Source organism: Triticum aestivum, chromosome 2A (assembly GCF_018294505.1).
Source record: "Triticum aestivum cultivar Chinese Spring chromosome 2A, IWGSC CS RefSeq v2.1, whole genome shotgun sequence".
Classification (NCBI taxonomy): Eukaryota; Viridiplantae; Streptophyta; class Magnoliopsida; order Poales; family Poaceae; genus Triticum; species Triticum aestivum.
The window spans coordinates 103,860,305-103,879,713 of record NC_057797.1 but is presented as its reverse complement, the minus strand read 5'-3'; the positions used below and the strand labels follow the sequence as shown (position 1 = coordinate 103,879,713).

Below are 19,409 nucleotides of genomic sequence, written 5' to 3'. Positions count from 1 at the left end.
CACAAAGTAGTAAAAGTAGAGCTCAATTGACTCAAGCTAGGGTGCTCCATAATTGCAAACAAAGACATGGATGGATAGAGCACTACAATATTAACAAAACATCCTTACTGATCATCCTCAAAAGAGGCACGGATCACTAGGAAACAACATGAACATATGGCATCATGAGATAAATCGCTCCAGGACTTAGTGAAATTACTAAGTCCCTGAAAACAGAATTAGCAAGTGCACCACTTTGCAAGCTTGCACAAGTCACCACACACATCATAAAAATACATGGGTTGCACCTCTAGAAAGATGATAAAACCCTTAACAAAACACATGTAGAACTCACGGGCATATCATGCACACAATAATCATGGCAAAAATGACAAAAGTGCTAAACAGAGTAGCAGATCTGACAATTAACTCAAGTAGCCCTCTTCTAACAGCATTTCGGGCATCAAGATGAGCTTAAATGAAAATAATGCAATGGAATGAAATGATTCACTCTCTGAGATGAACATTTTGATATGCTATATGCATGAATCGGAGCTACGGTTGCAAAGTTACGAGGCCACGAATAGAGGCACTTGGATCTGCAATTTCGGGAGTTAGAGAAAAAAACGACCTAGGGTTCCAGATCTGCACGCAAACCGAGGCGGCAGCGCGAGCACTATTCACCGGCGTTGACGGAGCTCGCCGGAGCGGGATGACGGCGGCGAGGTGCTCCCGGGCCAGACCTCATCGGATCCGGCCGGCGGGGAGCCGGAGAGGCGGCGGGGGAGGCGCGGCCGGCCGGCGCGGGGCGCGACACGGCGCCGGCGAAGGAGAGGCGGCGAGGCCGCCGGGTGGCGAGGCGGCGGCGCGTGGCGGCCGGCGGGTCCAATCGCCGGAGGCGGAGACGGGCGCGGGCGGCGCGGGCGGCCGCGGGCCGGGGAGGGCCCCGCCTGGGCCCTGCAGGCCGGGGACGCGGGTGGCGACGCGGTGAAGTGGGCGCGGCGCGCGGTCGAATGGGAGGCTGCCACGTGGCGGCGGTGGCGGCGGGATTTTTCGTCCCGCGGCGGGCGGACACGTCCGGCCACGCGGAGATGATTTTTAGGGTTTCGGAGGTAGGAGGAGATCCGAAAATCGGAGGGGCCTTTAAATAGGCATAGAGGGAGCTAGGAGAGTCCAAATGAGGTGCGGTTTTCGGCCACGCGATCGTGATCGAATGCTCTAGATGATGGAGCAGAGTTAGGTGGGTTTTGGGCCAAATTGGAGGGGTGTTGGGCTGCAACCCACACGAGGCCTTTTCGGTCCCTCGGTTAACCGTTGGAGTATCAAACGAAGTCCAAATGGTATGAAACTTGACAGGCAGTCTACCGGTAGTAAACCAAGGCCGCTTGGCAAGTCTCGGTCCAATCCGGAAATGTTTAATCCCCACACACGAAAGAAAGCTAGAAATGACCATCGGAGGAGAACGAAGCGCCGGAATGCAAAACGGACAACGGGGAAAAAGCTCGAATGCATGAGACGAACACGTATGCAAATGCAATGCACATGATGACATGATATGAGATGCATGACAACGACAACAACACACGAAGACAAAACCCGAACCCGAGAAAATAAATATAACTTAACGCCGGAAACGGCAAGAGTTGGAGTGCAAATTGGGAAAGTTACATCCGGGGTGTTACAGGTTCATACTTTCACTAGTGTAAGTCCTCTCAACAATACTAACATAATTGGATCATAAAACTATCCCTCAACATGCAACAAAGAGTCACTCCAAAGTCACTAATAGCGGAGAACAAACAAAGAGATTATGGTAGGGTACGAAACCACCTCAAAGTTATTCTTTCCAATCAATCCGTTGGGCTATTCTTATAAGTGTCACAAACAGCCCTAGAGTCCGTACTAGAATAACACCTTAAGACACAAATCAACCAAAACCCTAATGTCACTTAGATACTCCAATGTCACCTCAAGTATCCGTGGGTATGATTATACGATATGCGTCACACAATCTCAGATTCATCTATTCAACCAACACAAAGGACCTCAAAGAGTGCCCCAAAGTTCTACCGGAGAATCACGACAAAAACATGTGCCAACCCCTATGCATAGGTCCATGGGCGGAACCCGTAAGTTGGTCACCAAAATATACATAAAGTGAATCACGTGATATCCCATTGTCATCACAGATATCCACGGCAAGACATACATCAAGTGTTCTCAAATCTTTAAAGACTCAATCCGATAAGATTACTTCAAAGGGGAAACTCAATTCATTACAAGAGATAAGAGGGGGAGGAGAAACATAAGATCCAACTATAATAGCAAAGCTCGCGATACATCAAGATCGTATCATCTCAAGAACACGAGAGAGAGAGAGAGAGAGAGAGAGGGAGAGAGAGAGAGAGATCAAACACATAGCTACTGGTACATACCCTCAGCCCCGAGGGAGAACTACGCCCTCCTCATCATGGAGAGCACCGGGATGATGAAGATGGCCATCGGAGAGCGATTGCCCCCTTCGGCAGGGTGCCGGAACGGGTCTAGATTGGATTTCGGTGGCTACGGAGGCTTCTGGCGGCGGAACTCCCGATCTATTGTGCTCTTCTGGAAGTTCTACGATATGTAGGTATGTATGGGTGAAAGGAGTACGTCGGTGGACCGAAGGGGGGGCCACGAGGCAGGGGGCGCGCCCCAGGGGGGTGGGCGCGCCCCCTACCCTCATGAGCACCTCCTTCATCTTCTGACATAGGGTCCAAGTCTATCCGGTATGTTTCCTTTCAAAAATAACTTCTTCAGTTGATTTCGTTCTGTTTTGACTCCGTTTGATATTCCTTTTCTTCGAAACACTGAAATAGGCATAAAACAGCAAATCTGGGCTGGGCCTCCGGTTAATAGGTTAGTCCCAAAAGTAATATAAAAGTGGATAATAAAGCCCAATATTGCCCAAAACAGTAGATGATATAGCATGGAGCAATCAAAAATTATAGATACGTTGGAGATGTATCACCGGCCACTTGGGCCCGCTGCCTGATGGGTCCCGCCGGTTTCTCAGACTTCACCGACAGGCTGCGCCCGCCGCTTGCGGGTCCTGCCGGCTGCTTAGCACTGTGGCAATGCCACTGATGATGTGTGCTTTGTCAGGGAAGGCGTGGCTACAGTACCGCCGCCTGGCGGGCGTTCACTGTAGCCACTCCATGTCTCTTCTGATTAATGGCACACATACTTTGAGGGAGAGGGAGGGCCGCCTGCTGGGAGTCGGCCTTCCCCTGTGCCGACTGGTCGGAGCTCGCCGCCTTCTGGCTTCTCACGGACTGGTAGGGCCCGTCGCCTGCGGGCCGTACCGATAGTCCGTAGTGGGAGCATGGCCTCCTCCGCCATGGGTGATGTCATGGGCCACGTGACAATAGCGCCGCGCCGGACGGGGATGTTCGTCTAGTACGCTGCACTGTGGCCACGCTCTGCCCTGGATTCGGGGGCGGTAGGCTGCACTGTAGCCATGCCCGTCTCGTCGTAATTATGTGGGTGCTAACTTTGAGGGCGTGAGGGGCCGCCTGCTAGGAGCCGACCTCTCTGGAGGCTGCCTGCTAGGAATCGGCCCGTCTCATGGCTTTCTTCTAAGGACCGCCGCCCTCTGGCAACCGGCCGCTTGGACCAGCCAGCCCTGAGAAGGCGACTCTTCGTCTTCGAGACTTGAGGGGCGCAGCCGGCCCCGATGTCTTGAATCGCCATGGGAAGCAGATGAAGCTACCCGTGGTCATTTACTCCGACAATGATGTCTTCATGGCCGGCGACGACGCCACCGATCCCAAGCCAGGCCCACCCCCTGCACGTTCGCGGTCACGCCCACCTCCCTTCTTTTTGAGCGTCGCTGCCTCCTTTGCCTTCTGTTTGAGGCGACATGCTTGTTCGCCGAGCTGATCTTTCGGGCGACTGCCTTCGCTGATCCTTCACCATCGACGTCTCTGACATCTTTTTGTACGGGTCCATGCAACGACGAGGACGGAAAAGGGACGAAAATTGAGGCAGAGAACAACGGGATGATAGAGGAGAGGGTTGAGAAAGTTTTTTTTATCGTGGAAACAGTGCGGCCAACTCCAAGTGTGCGTGCTCCACTTCAGTTCTGTGTGGACGACGGTGTCGGAGTTTTACCTGGCTCATGTCCAAACTCGCAAACTTAAATCAACATCCAAACTGGTCCACGAGCAATGTGGGACTTTATTGGATGGCTCTGCGGTGTTCGTTTGGGGTCGATCCTTAAAGATGCCCTAGAGTGAAAACGTGGTAAATATACTGTGCAAAAGTGAAGACTTGTTTTCGTTTCCCCTATGTCGGGATCCCGCCGTTGAGCACCGCTGTTTGAGACCCTCTCCCTTGCCAAAACAGCTCCCTCCCAAAACGCCCGCCTGAAAATGGCGGGCCTAGGCGGCGCCGGCGGCTGGGGCGGCTTAGACGACGACGACTGGGGCCTAAGCGAGGAGCAGTACGCCAAGCTCGAGCAGGACGCCTACCGCGCGATTGCGGAGCGCAAGGCCTCCTCTTCCGCCGCCTCCACCGCCCCCGCAATCTCGCCGCACCCCAACCGCGCCCTATCGCCGGCGGCCACGGTCTCTTCGCCGCTCCGGAACGAGCACCCCGCCTCCAGGGTCTCCCTGGAGTCTCGCTTCGGCAAGGTTAGGGTTTCCTCTGTTCTTTTGCTGTTTGGGAGAGGTATTTTTGGGAGTTCTTTATTGTTTGAATACTAGGGATTGGGTTTGTGCGTGACACGGAAAATTGGAAATCTTTGTTGCTGTAATGTCCAATGAATTTGGAATGACGGGCCATTTCGTGAATGCAGTACTGTTCACCGCGGTAAATCCCCTTCTTTCTTTTACCTAGCTTTTGTGAATGCAGTAGTGATTTCTTGAAAGAAATAGACATGTTCTTGCCCAAGATTCGTGGGTTGGTGATTTGGTCGGAAATGTGGCAGGGGTTTAGCTTAATGCGCTTGTATTGTGGTAAATCTGTCAATTTTCTCATGCTTTTCGAGTCAGAAATGTTTCTTTATTCTTTGTAGTTTAGAGTTAAGAGAAACTAAGCTTTCTGTTGAAGTATGATGAATTTGGACGTTGTTTTTTACCTTTTAGGCTCGCCTTTTTGTGCATAGAATAATTTCAGCAAGTCAAGAACTGAGCCTACCGTTATTAAAGTATTAAGTTTGATATGTTGAAGGTATTTGATTCCATCTTTTTGATAAAGGACTATCTAGCACCTTTGAACCATGACTTGGAAGTTTAGGTCACATGGTCCAATGGTCTGGGTTTGGTGATCTGGAACAAACTTAGATGGCTGTAGTTAACTTTTTTTTCAAGCGCATTTCAGTTTCTCTTGCTGACAGTGTTGCATTGAGAATTGAAATTCTATGGTTTGGAAGCTTTGTTAGGTACAACTTGTCTTGTCAAAAGATGGTAATTTTGGAAATAAGCTGGTACAAATTTCTAAACATGAGATAAATCTTGACGCAGCTATAGTCAACATTTTCTTAAAACTGCATACGATACTTTGATGGCCTTTGGGGCATGTAATGAACAATTCGTTCTTAATTCTTCAGAGCGTTGGGCATTTTTAGGAGTAGTATCATTTGCTATTCTGTTGTTTTGAGTTGCCCATCATGATAAATCTTGATGCAGATACTGTCAACATTATATTTTGAACTGCACACAATACTTTGATAGCCTTTGGGGTATGCAATGAAAAATGCATTATTCGTTCTTCAGAGTTTGGATATTTGGGATTATTCCATTAATGGCCTCATTCATGATTCCATAATTTTGAATTGATTATGGAGATATACATGTTTGATGGAAGCAGAAATTTATCTATTTTGTGTTATATTACCAACTTCCATCTTGCCGACAAAGGAAATCTGTATACTATTCCTTATTATTCCTTCATTATTTTTCAGGTAGAATCACTTTCACCTTCTCGGCTTAGTCAACCAAACGCAGGTATACAACATTCTCTACGTTTTCTGTTTATTCTAACATGAATTGTGGCCCATCTCATTCTTCCTTTCAATTGTCATTGAAGTGAATAATATTCAGGGCAGTTGGCCTAAGATATCTATACATCTTTTCCTTCACTCTAGTGGTGTGATTGCAGCGAAGTTCCCTTATAACCAGGTACATTTCCCTTATTGCCTAACATATCCATACATCTCATTTTGCCTTTATCACCAGCGGCCAAATCTTTAATCAGTTGCCATAGAATTATATAGTCTACAATATATTTTCTTACTCCCGTTTCTCTCCCAGAAACTCGTGGATGCATTTCACAAGATCCCGAAAGCTAGCTGGAATGGAAAAGAAAGGTTCCCTTATTCTATTACTTGACAGTTTCACCAGATGTTTTCTATAGCATAGTAAAGTTTGATGCCTTGTGTAAAACACATAACTTATTCCTGGTTCGGTTTTACTTGTGAAATTCTTAGGGTGTGGATGTTCCCTCCGACATCTTTGTCAATAGCGGAGGAAGTTCTTCATGCTGTACCTGGATTAGTTGTTGAGGTAACAGTTATTTTATGCACTTCGAATAGCCGTGTTGCTATTTCTAGTAGTGATCTTCTATTTTGTTTCGTTGAATTTGTTCTATTGCCTTATTGACTGGTTGGCTGAACTGCTCTGTTCCTACTCAGCCACTGAGTCATTCTCATGATGTTTATTAGCTTCCGGGTTTGAGAATATATAATACAAGTTTTTTTAGATGTTGTTGAAGAAAATACTACCCCTGTTGGTTTTACTTGACATCCTAGAATTAGACTTTCTAAAGTTTGACTGGCAATAAATTTAAATCTAGGTGGATATATTCGGAATATACCATTGGATTGGTTATTTTTCTGTGAAGTCATAACTCTACTAGCACATCTTAATGTAAAGTTGTAAAAATAAAGGGCGGAAGTTTGTAAGTAGCATCTCACAGACTTTGAAAAGTCAAAAGTGTCAAGTATTATTGTTTGTGAGGCCATTGGTGTGCGAGGTCCACTATTCTTGTTATTTCAAGGAACTTTGAGAAGCTTGTATTTTCAGTTTCTCGGAAAAAAGAACTCCATAGCCACAAGGCCCAAGACATAGGCCTCAGTGTGCTGTCGTCTGTGCAATTGGAGCCTTTTCTACATCTCAAGCAAGAGTAACTAACAGTTTCTTGCCTGTGAATAATAATCTGTTGGTTACTGGATCCACCAAATTGGTTGTTTGATGTTTTTATTGGTAGTGCATCTATAGACAATTCGTTTTTGACCATATTATGTACATTTACTTACCTGTCAGGTTCAAAAATTGGACCCATTAGTTCAGCGGGCTTTTGATGCTGCTTTAGCTGCCAAAGATCTCCGAGGTATCTAAATTTCTAAAGTAAACATTGGAAACACCACATGCTTATATTTTTTCATCCACTCGTTGCTAAGATGCTGTTTGAATGGACCAAATTACATGCACTTGAGATATTAAGAACTGTGTTACTTTCTAGTAACCTCTAGTCCAGTTATATTCATAATAGACTATGCAGAAGTAAAATATTTCTTCAACAGTTATCACATAGGTGTAAATCCAAATGACCTGTGCAAACATTTAATTTTCCCAGATAGGTCTTGCGTTCAGGTGTGAGGCTTCCATTGCCTTGCCACTTTTCTATTTTTCTCTTAAAATGCTAATCTAACTGTTCTTTTTATTGTTTTTGTTTTGCGGAAGGTTTGTATGACAAGATTCCAGCGGATGTTGAGTCAAAACTTATGCCCTTTCAGCGTGACGGAGTCAGGTATATCCAACATCCTTGCTCATAACAGTGGGAAATGTCTTTTCTTAGATTCATACTGGTGTAATGTTGAACTTAATCATGTAGTTGTCGTGCAGCTATAGGATGTTAAATGTAGCAGAAACCATGGCCCTTAATCAAGACTAGGCAGTGGCACATCAATCATAAGCTAAGCCTAATAGATTAAGCAAGAAATTGATCCTGAAATCCTGGCTGCTGTCGTCCGTCCCCAGTCTACGTATACCTCCCTGTGTACCACTGACACCTTCATGGTTCCTGGTCATGCCATCACAGTATGGTGCTGAGGGTACCCGTCAACATCTATTACTTGGGATGAAACATTATTAGGTTGTAAAATGGGATGTAAGTTGCTTATTTGGTCCTTAACCACTCAGCACATTTAGATTTGGCTGTAAAGAACTAAAGATCAGTGGTACCTTCCCATAGTTGAGCATCGTACCCTTTCTTTCTCGTTATTGTAGGTTCGCTTTGAAACATGGGGGCAGAGTGCTGATAGCAGATGAAATGGGTCTTGGAAAAACATTGCAGGTAATTTATACATTCTCTCTGGACCATAATCACTTCTTTTTCTACAACACGCAGGAGAGCTCCTTATCATTTCATTAAGATGAAATAAAAGTACAGAGAGAGGGGGGGGGGGGGGGGGGTTGCAAAAATACCCTCGCCCCAAACACACACGCCACACCCACACACCCTGAAAAAACTAGCAAAGGATCGCCACACATACAGATGCACATGACCGTCTCGCCCAGGGGAAGGACTTGTGTCTGTTCGTTTTGCTCGGCAGCATGCAGTCAGTAACTTTCAAACCTGCCGAGCGAAAATGTACAAGACAACAACGTCCAAATCTTTCAGTCATTGTTTTTGTTGCCTAATTTTCTCTATGTAGGCAATTGCTGTTGCTTCTTGCCTTCATGATGCCTGGCCAGTTCTTGTTATCTCTCCATCTTCATTGCGACTACATTGGGCTTCTGTAAGTATCTCTGACTTTTAAAACTCATATTTATATTTCAACAGCAGTTTCCTTTATCCTCAAGGGAGATTTGAATTTGCTGCTTTGCGATTATAACAGATGATTCAGCAGTGGCTTAACATCCCTACGGAAGATATCTTGGTATATCCTCTTTGTTTTTCAATGTAAACACTTCTTTCGGTTTGATTGCTCTTAAAATCTCTCACCTACATGTTGCTTGATCATAAATATTCTTAACTAGATTTTCGTAATTGTTCTAAATCCCTTGCCCCATTTTTGGTTTACCAGGAACTCTACTTGTGTCAAATTCTTTCCACCAGTGAATCTGCCCCTTACTTCTATTGGACATGATCTTGTGGCACATAGAAAAAACATTATATGTCTTGCATGTTTGTTTCCTTGAATTCTAGGTTGATTTGCGTGGTCAGGTGAACAAGGATGGATATTTTTTTACTATGTTGAACATTCTATTCATATTCTTCCCCTTAACCACATTTGAGCATAATCATAACCATCTCTTAATTGTAAGACCATATTTTCTGAACATATGTTGCTTCAGTATTTCATTTCTTAGGTGAACAGAACTTAACTCTTTACTTTTCACCCTGCACTTTCTTTGAAGTGTTTTTAACTTCTTATGCCATTAAAATGTATCTTCAAAGCACTGGCTATAAGAAGCTGGTGATAAGTTGCTACAGTTGATGGTGTCACTTGCTGAAGAAATGAAGGAACTGTTAAATCATAAGCAGTTCCCAACTAAACCGCATTTATGGTAGTTGTACTGCATGTTAATAGTTCATATCATACGAATGTTTTTTGTTAATTGGAACTTGTTGTGGAAGTAAATTTACATAGCTAGACAAGTCTTAAGGAAACAATATTAGATACATCTTATTTCCTTCTATCCATGGATATCAACAACAGTTTTTTCAGGTGGTGTTACCACAAACTGGAGGATCAAATAAGGCAGGATTCAGATTGGTATATTCAAACACCAAAGGAGATTTTCATTTGGATGGGATGTTCAATGTCATATCTTATGATGTAGTTCCCAAGATACAAAGCACTCTTCTGGACTTGGATTTTAAGGTATGGATTCATCTAATCTTCTGTTTCATTTATGGATATGGGCTGTGTGATTTTAAATTTTCATAGAATGTGTTCCCACTTCCCAGTACACAGGCTGTTATTTACCATTTAGCTACTGAACACATAAACCAATAGCATAGGTTTCTTGCAAAATAACTTCTTTTTTCGAGAAAACGCGAAAGACCTTTGAGTTTCTTTCCATTGAAAAGGCAGAAGTTCAGTTACAATCCTTCGAGGAGGTGCGGGGTACAAAAAAGATGAATGGAAATTAGTGAACATCCCAGGTTTAGGGCAGTACAATCCTGATCCCTCGAGTGTCAGCCTTTGCCCAGGAGGAGGCCTCGTCTTCGATCATGCCAACTAGTGTAGCGATTGAAGGTTGGGCACCCTCAAAGACGTACTCGTTCCGGTGTTTCCAGACCATCCAAGGCATGGGCTGGGTGATAGATGTCAGACCCTTGCATTGCAGCGTCGGCGTGCCCTGTTTCGCATGCAGCCACCAATCCATTAGCGTAGCTTCATGGTCTGGTGCACGGATCGTCATTCTGAGCCAAGCTAGGATTTCATGCCAGGTTTGGCAGGTGAAGGGGCAGTCCAGCAGCAGATGCCATATACTTTCCAGGACTTGGCGAGGCTGCGGGGATGGTGCTGGAGTCCACGGCAAGCAAGCCTATCAGTGGTCCAGCATTGATCCTGGTCGGCCAGCCAGTGGAAGAATTTACCCGCGGCAGCGCCCAGCTTTTCTACAAGAGCTTCCAGGAGTAGCACAGCGTGGACCCGTGGGAGGTGGCCAAATAGCAGGACTGTGCAGAGTAGGTGGCATTGGCAGACCACTTCCAGATCAGCTGGTCTGGCTCGTCGGAGAGGGTGGTGTGCTGCACAGCCTGCCATAGCTGCAAAATAACTTATTCGAGTATGAATCTTTAATTCTTTCACCAAATGACTGACGCGGCACCCAGCCATATGATTGATTGCAGAGCATAATCCTGCATCCAGCATTTGCAGTTACACTGAAGTAATGAACATGATTACACAGATTTCAAGTAGATGGAAAGGGCCGTGCATGTAGACTAAAGACTGCTTTTATAAAGATATTTTTAGTTATTGTTTAATGGACGCCATTTAGCATTGGATAGAGCAATCTATATATTTGACGTCTCAAGAATTTATTGTGTTGAGAGCACTGCAGCCTGTTGGCAGGATTAATTATAATTTACCCCTATTCATTAAATCAGGAGTACTTGGGGGATTGAGGTTTCACCTCTGGGACTGACAAATGAGTTTCATCTAAACCTTGTGAAGAAACTGATAAGTTCCATTTTGTGATGATGCATTTGTTGACTCTGGTTGGTGCTTCCATAGGCAAGCACATCAATTAGGTTTCTTGCCAATGGAAAGCAAAAGGATCAACATGTTCCATTTTACCCCCATCATATGGATATTCGCTTCACTCTGTATTGTGAATATAGCGACCTCTATCGTAATTGTCCTAATTACCATGAACTCAGAATATTGCTATTCATAATCCATTTATACTTGCTTTTGAATGATTTTCATTCAGATAGTTATAGCTGATGAGTCACACTTCCTGAAGAATGGCCAAGCGAAGAGAACAATCGCTTCACTTCCTGTTCTGCAGGTTTGATGTCTCTTATGAGGAAACGAGTTTTATTTCTGGAGCAGAAATTTCTTATTTTTTCGTTGTTACAGTTTAATTTGGTTGAATAGGTTTGATAAATTTGGGTAGTCTGCATCACTTCATCCCAACCAAATGCCACTCACAGTATGATCTTTGGTTCTTGTCTAGTTATTTCATACTAGCCCTTCTGATGGCCAGAATTTCCAAACAGGGTCTCAGGTCTCCGTCTTTAATTGTTCATCCATTGAGGGAATTATGAGTATAGTTATTGCAATGTTGCTGCTCTCTATCATACTAAAATATCTTAGATGATTGTTAAGTAGCTTAGTGTGTCACTTAGTTGGGGCTATGCACGGTCATTTCTCTCATTAAGGGCTTGTTCGGTTAATCCCTCCCACAAGGGGATTGGAGAGGATTGGAGGGGATTGAGGTGGATTTTGACTTGTGGGGGATTTAATCCCTCTCAATCCCCTCCAAACCCCTTCAAATCTGAAGGAACCGAACAAGGCCTAAATGCTTCTTAGACTTGGTGCTTCCTTGGTCTGGGTGCATGGTGGGGTGTGAACAAATTTACAGTGAAATGGAGAGAGTACATGCTGTGACCTTGAATATTTTTTTCCCGTTAATACCACCAGTTCCTTAGGATGTATTGTGCTCTCTCAGGTTTCATTCCATTGAACAATTTCTTGCCTAATTACAGCATACCAAAAGATAAATCACATGACAGTATCAACAAAATTAACCAATTGTGACTTCATACTTACAGAAAGCTCAATATGTGGTTTTGCTAAGTGGAACGCCTGCCTTATCTCGCCCCATCGAGTTGTTTACTCAGGTACAGGCTGTTTTGAGATTTAGTTGCACATACTTGATGACAGGAGATTTTCCACCGTAGAGAAGCAACTAATTCTCTATTTGTGCAGCTCCAGGCGTTATATCCTACTGTCTACAAGAACGTAAATGAATATGGCAATAGATACTGCAAAGGTGTAAGTACTAGCTTAACGAAATTGCTTTCTTCATTTTCTGCCACCAATTATTACTATTTACTGTGGTTCTTTCCCAGGGATATTTTGGGTTATATCAAGGCGCTAGCAATCATGAGGAGCTACATAATTTGATGAAAGCAACCGTCATGATCCGCAGGTTGAAGAAAGATGTTCTTTCGGAGTTGCCTGTTAAGCGTAGGCAACAGGTAACCTCATTGGGTTTATTTCCGATATAAAGATGAAAAATAGAACTGGACTTGCTGTATCTACAAAATTTCATTTTTGCCTTGCATCAAAGTTTACGGTAAACAATTCAGAATGATTTTCATGAGATCTGTTGATCACCAACCCTAATTGTTTCTGGGCCTTCTTGTGTTGATTTGGTTTTCTCTTTTAAATGCTCATTTTTTTCTTATTATCTTATACAGAATATGTGGATGATCCTTTAACATCTATACCTAATGTTCGTATGTTGCCAATCTTTTCAGGTCTTTCTAGACTTAAGCGAGAAAGAGATGAAACATATCCGCGCTCTTTTTCGTGAGGTACAGTATATCAGTATTACTTTAATGTACTATCTTTTTCCTGCAAATGATACCCTGTAGACTTGTAGTCATAGCATATGAAAACTTGTAGTAATCACTTCTTGTAGCTCAACGCGTCGGCACTTCTAGCCACATTGTTTGATTGTTGGACTTAATTCTTTGGATTAATGAAGAGCTTTTATATGGGTGCTGGGACAGCCTGTCCTCTCCACTTATTTTATCATCCAGTGAGACATTTGATTCATATATACCAGAAATTATCAAAGTTAAAACTTTATGATTGATTTATATACCAGAAATTATTGAAGTTGAAATTTTATGATCTTTTTCTGAAGTTAAGCTAACCAAAATGTTATGGGTCTCTTCGTTGCACTATTTGTTGTCAACCATATATGGATGTTTGAAATGGTTAATCTTCCTTTTTTAATAAAGAAAAGAGAGATATTATATATGATAAATTGGTCCATCGTTTTATGGTTAGATCAGTTATATGATAAGGTAATATTCTAGTGCCAGAGTCGTGATGTGGTTTGTCTTTTTGTAGTTGGAGACTGTCAAGATCAAAATGCAGTCGTGTGACTCACAGGAGACGATCGACTCTCTGAAATTTAATCAAAAGAATATTATCAATAAGGTAATCTAAATATGTATATTCTGTATGCCTTTATGCTACTCTGAAGTTGGTCATCATTTTCTTGATGAACTTTTTTTGATTTTTTTTCTTGATGAACTTGAAATATTCCACCCTTTCTGTTGTGAACTTAGTAAACTAAGCTGCATAAAATATAGAGGAAAAACATACTGTTGCCGTATTTCATTTACTTTTTTTCTAGGCATGTGAAGAGATATTATTTACAATTGCGTTTTTATTTTTCTAGTTGAAGTTTTTGCCTTAGACTGGGATGACGAATAAATAGGTACTTTTGCAGTTTTTTTAGGTAGGTACTTTTGCATTTCTTTATCTTCTTAGACCATATTAGGAGCAACTTTATGATAATTAAATAGTTATTTTTTTTTAAATTTATATATAACTGATGCCTATTTGATGCAACAATTGATGCAGCTCAACTGCATTGCTTTGCATGAGGATAGTTAATTCTTTTTCTATCTGCATTTAATAGCATGCAGTTACACTGTTACAGTGTTATCTGTTAGACTTGATTTCGACTTTCATCTTCATTCATTCAATATTAGGAGCAATTAAACACAGGGATAGGGTTTTAGGTTCGTCATTAGTAAATTCATACATTTTGCCATATTTTCTTGCTTTATTGAGGACATATTTTTCCTTTTTTAATGTGGTGAAGCACAATTTTTGTGCCATATCTTTATATTTAATATTCTTATATGCGCCTAACATGAAGATACACCGAGGACATGCATTTGAAATAGAATATATAATTCTCTCCACAGTTCTTGTTATATTATTTACTATCACAGGCTTGTATTTTCAATCTCTTAAAAGTGATTTGTTATTGGTATCACTGCTCATTTTTCATGCCTAATCGCAGATCTATAATAATTCGGCTGACGCCAAAATTCCAGCAGTGCTTGATTACCTGGCCACTGTAATTGAGGTAACTATATGAGATATTTGTAGATTGTCCTCTTAGCTACTCTAATAAGACCAGATTTGATAAAACTGTCATGACTGCCAGTTTTTGGTTCCAATTTGAGTATCATAACTTGGCTAGCTGAAGTAGACACCCCACAGCTTTTGACTAATTTATATTGAACTATACGTGCCTCACACTTCGGTGGGACCACATTCTTTGCATGCATGATACCATATGAAAATTAGAATCCATTTTTGTAGCCTACCTGTTTCAGTTTAGTAACTTTAGTTTGAGCTGAACTAAATAAGTGAATTATAAGTGGGAGCTGGTGATGCAAAGTTCATCCACATCTTTGACCTCTCTTTCCCACTATGCGAGAAAGTCTGATAAGACATAACAGTTTAACTAACTATAAAATAGAATGAAGCTTGTTCACAGACTAACTTAACCACCTCTTGAAAAATAGAATCCATTTTTATAGCCTGCCTGTTTCAGTTTACTAACTTTAGTTTGAGCTGAACTAAATAAGTGAATTATAAGTGGGAGCTGTTGATGCAGTTCATCCGCATCTTTGACCTCTCTTTCCCACTATGCGAGAAAGTCTGACAAGACATAACAGTTTAACTAACTATAAAATAGAATGAAGCTTGTTCACGGACTAACTTAACCACCTCTTGAAAAATCTCTAATGAAAATGTAGCATGACGCGGGGGGGGGGGGGGGGGGGGGGGGGTGGTATAGTAGCCATGCTGAGGGAAAATCCAGCTTAGTTGATGATAATGTTAGGAGTAAGCCACAATGCTTGATGGTGGCTGAGTCGTCTACGCGGAGCTGGCAACGAGCAGCAGCTTCGGCCGATCAGTTAGGCAGCCGTGGTGTGCGGTCGTGCATGCATGCGGTAGATGGATAAGATAGCGTGTGTGCCGGTCAAGTAAGAGGCGTGCACGCTGTGGTTAGTTAGCAAGATTACTGCATGCGTGGAGTTAGTGGCCGGTGTGGTGGCCAGGTCTTGCGTGCGTGCGTGTGCTAGTATGTGTGTGTGTCGGATATAAAAGCGCTTGTGTACTGATTGTGGAAGGAGCCGGTGAAGCTCTCAGCCGTGATGTAGCCTATGTGCTGAATATAAATGAGGCGTTCGTCGCCGGGGCGTTGCTCGCCAGGAAAAAAGTGTGCTCTTACTTCCACCTCTGTCCGGCGTGAGAGAGAGAGCGGCAACAACATTTGGTATCATGAGCTTGGTGTCTTGGGCGTGCTTGCCGTGCCAGAGGCGTGGCAGCGCTCGCCGGCGGCTGTGCGACGGAGCTCCGGGCCGTGTGTTGGCCCATGGAGGTGGGCGACGCTGTGGCTATCATGGCGCGTGGCAGAGGCGGCGGGCGGTGACCGCGGAGGCCGCCGAGGCGCTGCGTGGTGGCGCGGCGGCGCAGCACGGCGTGGCGGCATGGACGGCGCAGCGGTGCAGGGCAATAAGCCGCGGCGGCGAGCCGGGCGCGACCGGTGCGTGTTATGGGTGCGCACTGGACGTGTCGGGACCGCGGGCGCGCGGTGAGCGTCTGGTGCGGTCGGGCTCGTCGGGCGCGTCGGATGCGCGCGGGACGTGCAGGACTCACTGGTGTGGTTGGGCTTGTCGGGCGCGTCGGGTGCGCGCGGGACATGCGGGACGCACTGGGGCGGTCGGGCGCGTCGGGTGCGCGCGGGACGTGCGGGGCGTCGAGGGATGTCAGGCGTGTGTCGCCGGCGGAGAAGGAGTTCGGCATATGTCGCCGGGGTCGTGACGGAGTACGGTGTGACTGGCGTCAGTGCGCCAGGTCGGGTCCGTGCGGTGTGACCGGTGTCGAAGCGCCGGTTCGGGTCCGCGAGCTGTGTCACGGCCGTGACGACGACAATGACAGGAACTGCAACAACTCTGACGACGGTGGGGTTGTGGCTTAAGGGGAGAATGTTAGGAGTAAGCCACAATGCTTGATGGTGGCTGAGTCGTCTACGCGGAGCTGGCAACGAGCAGCAGCTTCGGCCGATCAGTTAGGCAGCCGTGGTGTGCGGTCGTGCATGCATGCGGTAGATGGATAAGATAGCGTGTGCCGGTCAAGTAAGAGGCGTGCACGCTGTGGTTAGTTAGCAAGATTACTGCGTGCGTGGAGTTAGTGGCCGGTGTGGTGGCCGGGTCTTGCATGCGTGCGTGTGCTAGTATGTGTGTGCGTCGGATATAAAAACGCTTGTGTACTGATTGTGGAAGGAGCCGGTGAAGCTCTCAGCCGTGATGTAGCCTATGTGCTGAATATAAATGAGGCGTTTGGGCGCCGGGGCGTTCGTCGCCGGGAAAAAAGTGTGCTCTTACTTCCACCTCTGTCCGGCGTGAGAGAGAGAGAGAGAGAGGCAACAACAGATAATATCTTAATTGATCAATTTTTTTTATCGGTGACAAAGTATGGGAATTTAGCTAGTATGGCATAATCATCACCCAGCCTGGAATTGGAGAAGCCCTCTGTGAAATGGCTTTGATATGTCTTTTATCAAGTCATTCACATTTGACTGATGGCTTTATTTGTCAGGCTGACTGCAAATTCTTAATATTTGCACACCATCAACCCATGATTGATGCTATTCACCAACATCTCTTGGTAAGTTCCTAAGAGTTTATTTCGATTTGACCTGTTTATGATACATCTGGAGCTACTACATACCTACATACTGCCGTGTTTCAGAAAAAGAAAGTCAAATGTATAAGAATTGATGGCCAAACACCTGTAGCTGTAAGGCAAAATTTGGTCACAGATTTCCAGAACAAGGATGACATCAAGGCAGCAGTGGTATGTGCTAATCCCTATTAATTTTGGCCATTATATTCTAGTTAGTGTTCTGCCAGAGTTGTGCTAATTCCTATTAATTCCGGGCATTATATTCTAGTTAGCGTTCTGCCAGAGTTGTGCTAATTCCTATTAATTTTGGGCATTATATTATAGTTAGCGTTCTGCTGGAGTTTTTTTTTTGGAATGCATAGCGTTCTGCCAGAGTTAATTGCATATAAGCTGATTGATACCAACGTGTGTGCACAACTGCAAATGATACCTACATGTTTATTCACTTTAAGTTTATTTACCGGCATATATTTTTCGCATATTGTTCACTTGCCCACGAAAATGATCCTTGGGTGGCACAATGCTGACTGAAACTGCCAGTGAATTATGACCTTTTCTGAAGCCTTTGTGCTTCTAGAGCTGGAAGAGAGCACCAAGGCTAGGCCATGGTAGAGATATGTTTGCCTTATTCAATAATAAGGCGAACAATCACAAAGATTTGAAAGCATATGTAGTTAAGTCACAATTGAGATCACACAGCATAATGCAATGCTCCAACCAACAGACATCATTTTATAAAATTTCTGGATGGAAAGTTCTGTTTATTTATTGTGTGTAACCTCATGGAAGCCTTAACATTGCAGTTATCCATCAAAGCTGGAGGCGTGGGGTTAACTTTGACAGCAGCAAGTACAGTTATCTTTGCTGAGTTATCATGGACTCCAGGTGACATTATTCAGGCAGAGGATCGTGCCCACCGGATTGGTCAGGTGAACATCGCATTTCTTGTTCTAGCCTAATATGTGGCTTCTCTGCAGTTGATAATTTGTGGGTCCACCTTTCTGACCCTTTTTTTTCCTCTTGTTCTCTTCCCAAATTTCCAGGTTTCTTCGGTGAACATATATTACCTTCTCGCAAACGACACAGTAGATGATATTATATGGTATGCCTGAATCTTGTTTTCCATACACAACTGTTGTACTTAAGATCATCCACTGAAGTGTCTTTGCCACTTTTATTGCTCTGTAGGGATGTTGTTCAAGGCAAACTTGAGAATTTGGGGCAGGTCTGCTATTTGTCCCTCTTTCCCTCTGTCCTTGCACTTGCACACTATTTTCTTCTACGATAACCAACATTTCATTCCATCATAAGCGCATAACGATAGCTGACCCCGTTGGCTTTTCTAGTGATTTTAGTTATAATTACCCTGAAACTGTTCGGCAGTTATAATGTCCATTGAGGTTTCTCATATCAACGGTTGATATGCCATGAATGGGTCTGACAATGTGATGTTCTGTTGTCACCAGATGCTGGACGGGCAGGAGAAAACGCTGAACGTCTCGCAGATTGAAACGAGACCAAGCCCCTCGAAGCAGAAGACACTTGACACCTACCTCAAGCGATGCAGCACTTCCACGGAAGCCCAGCCCAGCCCGAAAAGCCGCAGGTTTTGATGGAGGGATCAACGCACTGTGATCAAGTGCATGCTTTTGTTGTTTCTTGACCCGATTGGTCCTGCCGTGTATCACCGCCGTTGTAAATGTATGGTAGCACCGTCCGCATTGCCTTGTTGTATTTTGGATAGCAGTAGTATATGTGAGAGTATTGCCATCTTAGTGCCTGGAGTAATGGTGAATGGTGAATATGTGAAAGCTGTGGACATGGTAGAGTTTTTCTAGTGGACATCTTATGGCTGTGTGCATCGCAATAATGCAGAGGCTGTGGGTTAACCTCCTTTAAAAAAACAATGCATTTTTTTAGGGAAAAACAATGCATTGTTAGGGCTACTTTCTTCATTGTCAACACCTCACAGCTGGGCCAAGTATGCCAGTATGTACGGCCAAATCAACGAAGCCAAACATCGCTGGCATGCCAAGTCACAGTCGAGTGTTACTGACGAGTAAATATCATTAAACTTTTCTCTTAGAAGAGTAGTGTTGTAGTTTTGTGACCATGTTGCCTACTAAATGTGCAGTTTGGCGACATGTTTCGTAGGTAAAGTGCACGTAGGGGAGTTTTGCGCATAAGCCTATGT

The 19,409-nt window shown here is 44.2% G+C and overlaps 1 protein-coding gene across 1 annotated transcript; it reads left to right on the top strand.

The window, feature by feature from the left end:
- Positions 1-4,270: 4,270 nt before the first annotated feature.
- LOC123187819 (SWI/SNF-related matrix-associated actin-dependent regulator of chromatin subfamily A-like protein 1) lies at positions 4,271-19,177 on the top strand. The gene is made up of 24 exons (XM_044599776.1): positions 4,271-4,652; positions 5,924-5,966; positions 6,049-6,140; positions 6,273-6,328; positions 6,449-6,524; positions 7,284-7,350; positions 7,704-7,770; positions 8,250-8,316; positions 8,678-8,761; positions 8,861-8,902; positions 9,695-9,850; positions 11,412-11,489; positions 12,256-12,324; positions 12,413-12,478; positions 12,556-12,684; positions 12,967-13,023; positions 13,568-13,657; positions 14,535-14,600; positions 17,129-17,197; positions 17,282-17,386; positions 18,019-18,144; positions 18,259-18,317; positions 18,404-18,440; positions 18,682-19,177. The coding sequence occupies exons 1-24, from the start codon at positions 4,392-4,394 to the stop codon at positions 18,826-18,828; spliced, it is 2,109 nt and encodes a 702-aa protein (XP_044455711.1). The 5' UTR covers positions 4,271-4,391; the 3' UTR covers positions 18,829-19,177.
- The last annotated feature ends 232 nt before the right edge of the window (positions 19,178-19,409 follow it).